General features: G+C 37.7%; 1 protein-coding gene across 2 annotated transcripts; it reads left to right on the forward strand.

The window, feature by feature from the left end:
* The first annotated feature begins 2,155 nt into the window (after positions 1-2,155).
* LOC108344686 (SKP1-interacting partner 15) lies at positions 2,156-5,985 on the forward strand. 2 transcript variants are annotated; one of them, XM_052866785.1, is made up of 2 exons: positions 2,156-3,487; positions 5,316-5,333. In XM_052866785.1, the coding sequence occupies exon 1, from the start codon at positions 2,327-2,329 to the stop codon at positions 3,458-3,460; it is 1,134 nt and encodes a 377-aa protein (XP_052722745.1). In that variant the 5' UTR covers positions 2,156-2,326; the 3' UTR covers positions 3,461-3,487; positions 5,316-5,333. The 2 variants fall into 2 exon arrangements, with proteins under 2 accessions (XP_052722745.1, XP_017438625.2); XM_017583136.2 differs by lacking the exon at positions 5,316-5,333 and adding an exon at positions 5,649-5,985 and having other exon boundaries at positions 2,157-3,487.
* Positions 5,986-6,227: the final 242 nt, after the last annotated feature.

Genomic DNA, 6,227 nt, shown 5'->3' on the forward strand with positions numbered 1-6,227 from the left:
CTTTTTTCCTTCCTTATTAGTCACAACTATATTTGTTCCTTAATTGATCATTCTCTCTTTCTCAAACATGAAAATTCTAATACCATTGCCCTTTTAGTTTATCTTCATAACATTGTCTTGACATACACTAATGAGGCTGGAATCAATAACTTCACCATGTTACTTGACAAGCAATTCCATATCAAAAATCTTAGAGACCTCACCTACTTTCTTGGCCTTGAAATTCGCCAAAGTTTTGTTGGAATATATCTTAGCCAAGACAAATACATCCTTAACCTTCTCCATGAAACAAACATGACAAATTCTACACCTATGCCCACTCTTATGGTGCACTCTTCCGACACCAATTCCCTTAAATCCAACAAACCTCTTAATGATGAATATGCCTCCTCTTTCCATCGTCTCATTGACCAACTTATGTATCTCACCAACACTAGTCCAAATATCACATTTTCTGCCAACCATCTCAGCCAATTCATATCATGTCCCACAATTTCTCATCAACAAGCCCTTCACTAAATTCTTTGCTACCTCAAAGGTCACTCCCACAATGGTCTCTTCTTTAAAGTTCACACAAAACTTCAACTAAAAGCGTATTGTGATTTTGATTGGAATTTATGTCCCGACACTAGAAAATCTGCCACAAGCTTCTTCATCTACTTTGGCAATTCTCTTATCTCATAGAAGTTCAAAAAGAAAAAAAATAGTGTCCAGAAGTTTTGATGGAACTGATCATTGAGCTTTTGCATCCACTACATGTGAGATCCATTGGATTGCATATCTCCTTCAAGATCTTTGCATTCCTTTTACCACCCCTACTATCATCTATTGTGACAATCAATTTGTGATCCACACTGTTTCCAACCAAGTGTTCCATGAACGAACTAAGTACTTGGAGATAGATTGTCACATCATCATTCATGATAAAATCAACAAAGGTCTGCTCTTGATTTCTTCTGCCCTCAAGCAAGGGATATTCTAACCAAGCATTTTTCCTTTGTCGTCTTCAACAACCTATGTACCAATGTGGGAATGATGTATGTCTATTCCTAGCTTAAGGGGATGACAAATTATGCATTCTAATGTCATTGCTCGAGTGCCAACTAATTGGTTTAAGTGTATGACACCTACATGTTTATTTTATTGTCTCGGTTTTTTCTTTCTTTTAGTCTATGATTTTTATAAGTGTTGTTTGAATTCACTATAGCACAATCAAATACTTTTCCATTCTTTCAATAATAATATCACACTTCTTTCTCTTGTTTTCACGTCTGATTCTTTCTCTGTTTCTCAACCTTCATCAATGAGATGTAATAAGTTTGATAGTTATTTTTTAGTATGTTGAGATTTGTTCTCATCTACATATCTTGCTCAAATAAAGTGATATCATTAGAGTAGACAGAAGTTGATATAAGACTTTCAAATTTGAAATTCCTTAATCTAGTGACAAAGTATTATTCAAGTGATAAGTCCCATGTTTAAGTAACAACTTCATGTTTAAGTAAAGAGATGCTTAAATGCATTCTCTATTTTACGGCAATATATCACTCAAGTTGAGTTTCATTGCTTAAGGAACAACTCATTACTCGAGGAAAAAGCCAAATGAAATCTTTATTTTTGTGGATTATATCTCCCAAACGAGAACACGTTACTTAAGTGGTATTCTATTGTATTATACAATACATTACCTTACTTATTTTAATAGGATATTTTAACCTAAAAATAAATAATATAAAACTTCTATTCACAGTATGCTATAAAAAGAGAGTAAAACATTATTTCTAATTCAAATCTTATATAAATAAATAAGATTTAAGAAAAAAAAAGAGTACAATAATTATTTTAAAAATAATAATTGTTATAAAAATTAAATATATTTTTACTCTAAGATTTTATTTTGATTCTTAATAACAATTTTAACCTTCCCGTTAGTTTAATTTATTTTTTATACTAAAACAGTTCAAATAACATAAATCTAAAATACTAAAATGAAATGACTTAAAATAACAATTTTAAAAATATTCTAGATAAACAAAAATATTTTTTGAGAGATAAAAACATATATTATGTCTGATTATATATATTTTTTTCTTGAAAATAACGGTTCTAATCCAGAATCAGAATCAGAAGCGGCAACAGAAATTGACTTTAGGGTGTGGGAAACTCAATATATTACCCAAGAAGAAGCTTGAAGCAAGTTTCTCAGTTTCACTAACCTTCTTAAAGCAAACAAAACAAATTGTATTCCCTATTCTGACTGGAACCAACCCAACCGCCGTACCCACTGCGCCCAACCACCACCCAACTACCCTACCGCCGTGGTGTGATGGAGGAGGAGCCTCCGATCTACCGTCTCCCGCACGACACGCTCCACCAGATCTTCTCCTCCCTCCCCCTCCGCCAAATCATCCTCTGCCGCTCCCTCTCTAAGTTTTTCCTCCACCTCCTCTCCGCCCCCTCCTTCCTCCACCTCCTCTCCATCTCCCACCCTCCCCTCCACCTCCATCTCCTCGCCCTCCGCCACCGCCACACTCCTCACGCTTCTCACACTTCTCACACCTCTCTTTCCCTCTTCGATCCCGACCATAACACATGGCTCCATTTTCCCCTCGATTTTCTCCCCTTCCATTCACCTCTCCCCGTTGCTTCCTCTCACGGTCTCCTCTACCTCTGGGCCCAGCCCAAGCCCAAGCCCAACGCCAACCCTTCCCAGCCAGACACCACCGCAACCAAATCCCTCATCGCATGTAACCCTCTCACGCGCACCTTCCGCGTCCTCCCCCATCTCGGCTCCGCCTGGTCCCGCCATGGCGCCGTTCTCGTCGACGCCGACCACCGCGTCATGGTCCTAACTGAACTCGCGGCCCTCTACTGCCACCGCACGCCGAAGTGGCTCAAATTCTCCTCAAACCTCCCTTCCAAACCCCGCTCCCCTCTACTCATCAACCACTCCGCTTTCGCTCTCTGCGACGTCGGTTCCCCCTGGCGGAGCCAGTGGAAACTTTTCTCCTGCAACATCGCCGCAACACCTTCGCCTTCGTGGTCGCGCCTCGAGCGCCACGAGTGGGGGGACGTATTCGACGTCCTCAAGCGCCCCCGCCTTGTTCGGGGCCACGGCAACCGGATCCTCATGGTCGGCGGCCTCAAGTCCTCGTTCGCCCTCAACGCGCCCTGCTCCACCATCCTTGTCCTCCGTCTCGACCTCGACAAGCTCGAATGGGACGAAGCAGCGCGCATGCCGCTTGAGATGTTCCGCGCCTTCCGTGAATCGACAAAGTTCAAAGTCTTCGGAGGCGGCGACAGGGTTTGCTTCTCCGCCAAGAGGATCGGGAAGCTGGCGCTCTGGGACCGCTGTGCCGCCGAAGGGGAGCAGTGGCGGTGGATCGATAACCTTCCCGGGAATGGCGACGGACTCTACCGCGGATTTGTGTTTGAAGGGAGGCTCCATGCTGTGCCCTGAGAATTTAGGGTTTGTGGTTGGAAAATGGTAATTAATTGATAATGCTGTGTTAATTGATATTGTTTGTGTTTATTTTTATCATCAACGAGTAGAACGATTATGAAATGTTTTGTATTGTACAATTAGTTTCTCAATGCAAATTTTAACTGATTTGTGGAATCTTATGTTTCCGGAGTCTTGCTATTTGTGTAAATTCTCCGTTTGTATTTGTACTCTTATCTTTTGTTGTATCGATCGTAAACATGTGTAATGTTTGGTAATGATCTTGTGATGAGTTGAAAGTTGAAACACAGAATGACCCTAGTCAATCTACTGAACTACTTGTAAACACAAATATATGATAAGTGAATGCTTCAATTCAGTGAAGGGTGGTAGACTAACAAATGCTTTTGGCCATGTTTAGATAAAGTTTTTCAAGTAAGCTTTTGTGGAAGAAAAAAAGGTGAAATAAGCTTCTTCAGTAAGTTAAAGTTTATTTTTGCCAAGTTAAGTATGCGTGAGTTAAAATTAGCTTTTCGGAGAAGCTAAAATCGCTTAGGTTTTCACAAAAGCTGCTTTTAAGTTATGCATAAGTTATTTTTACCTTGTGAGAGAAGTTTATTTTATTTTTTTTTTCTTTCATAAATATTTAGGAAGAAACTTATCCATTCAAGACTTTAATTGAGAGAAACAAATGTATTGGTTTGGCTCTTTGTTTTTCCTTCGACTATAAGGCCATTGCATTTTCCTGTGGGTTTCTGCTGGAAAGTGATGGGATTGAATTCTCTCTTGTACTGATCTAGGTGGGTAGTGTGGAAAAGAAAACTTTAGTGTCTTGTGAGATGAAGGGTTTGCATGGCCACTAGAACTGATTAGCATAATTTCCTATAGATATAGGGATTCAGCCTTTTTTTTTTGTACTAATCAAATCAACTTAGCTTGATGTGAATGAGTACTTGAGCACGTTTCCTTTAAGTTAATACAGATTTGATTTGTTTATCATATTGTATTGGATTCAGAATAGCATAACTTTTTGTGTAGGTATTCTATTGGTTGATTTTTTAGTCAAAATGCCTTAATCATCAAATTCTAAGATCTGGGTTTCTGTCACCCTTCCGATCCATGATTTGCACTGCCCATTCTGAAGTTATTTGCTATCTCTACGATGGAGCTAGTTTAAATTTCTTTTTCCTAGTTGAAAGCATGATTCTCCTTTAGCCAATTTATGGCTCACTTTTATTTTTCTCATACACAAATACAATTAACAAAGGAAATTGATTGACTGAAACAGCTCTATTATAGTAGGACTAGATACGTGCCATGAACATTTTTTCTTTCTAGCATTGGACGACGCCCATGAGTTTTCAGCTCTTATGACTAGAAATTTTACATGTAAGATACTGAGCCTATTCTTCCATCTCTTGAATTTCAGCACATAAGATTTTAAGTCTTATAAGATATTAAAGAGTCTATAGAAATTTTTTATGGATTTATAGAAAAAATGATAGAAATCAATTTGGTCCTGTGATTTAGATGTTTTAATGTTTAATGCATATGAAAATATTAATATGACAGATTAGCTGTTGTATTCATGTATGGAAGAAAATATTAGAGATGTTTATAATTTTTCTTAATTTTCTCAAGCTTGGTGTGTTTCCTTTTAAGTTTACATATTCAAACTTCAAATCTGAAGTTGAATACGGAGACTAAACAACATTTCTTGCACTAGAAGTGTGATTTGGGTTTTGCCTCTGAGAATCTGGATATAAGCTGCTGTAATACGTGGAGAACTTTCAATTTTAGTTGGTCTTTCACACGTGGTCATAATATGATATTCCTTGAATTGTATATTGAGCTTGTAAACTGTTTTTGTCAGGCGAGGATCTTTTTTTCTTCATTGTACGGACCATCTTCACGTCTGCTTTCATATCTATAACATTACAATTTGTGACGTAGAAACCTCTGCATAAGCATCTCTTTCTGATAAGTCATCTGAATAAATGCAAAATGTTAACTTATATGTACACCGAAAGAATTGACCTCAAATTTATATCTAAATAATTGTTTAAATGTGAACATGTAACACTCCTATGTTTGTTATCTGGGCCTTTGACTTAAGTTACATCCAGAAAATGTTTAAGAACCGATATATCATCCTTCTCCATAAAATTATTATAATAGGTCTAATTTACATCCATGCTTCTCATAGGATTTGGGAAGCTAGAGATTGGCCATTGAAGACGCCGGCGTAGTGCGGAGAGTAGTTAGGAATATCTCGCCGGCCTCTGACCCAAAAGAAAGAGCTAGCCTAAGCAGCGTCTAATTAGAGAGGAGTGAAGTCACCATTTTCTTTGTTCTGTTTTGTGCGTAAGTGTGTTTTCCTCGGTTTCACTAATAAAGTGTGATTTGACTTTGAGATATATCTCTTTGGTTAAATGTTTAGTAGGATTTCTGGTTTTACTCCGCTATTATCATTTTGGAATTACCAAAAAGTATTTCTGGAGCAAACAGAAAAACCAGCTGTTTGTACATGTAGAATAATATTATCATTCCGTTCCTTTTTTAATTCTGCTTTACTTTTAAATCCATGGAAATTAGTATGAATAGAGCCTATGAAAAAATAAACCATGTAATTCTATGCTTTCAACCCCCGAAGGATGTATAATTCTTAATAACTTCATAATATGGAATAGAGGTGATTATGCAGTATAGTATTTGATGGTTGCTAAAGTTATGTTGGATCCTCCACATCCAAACTTAAGGGATTGATTGAGTTATAAGATTTCCA

The sequence above is a fragment of the Vigna angularis genome, chromosome 8, assembly GCF_016808095.1.
Source record: "Vigna angularis cultivar LongXiaoDou No.4 chromosome 8, ASM1680809v1, whole genome shotgun sequence".
Classification (NCBI taxonomy): Eukaryota; Viridiplantae; Streptophyta; class Magnoliopsida; order Fabales; family Fabaceae; genus Vigna; species Vigna angularis.

What these genes read in the sequence shown, in the direction of transcription:
- LOC108344686 (XM_052866785.1), top strand. Translation starts at nt 2,327, where the DNA reads ATGGAGGAGGAGCCTCCGATCTACCGTCTCCCGCACGACACGCTCCAC.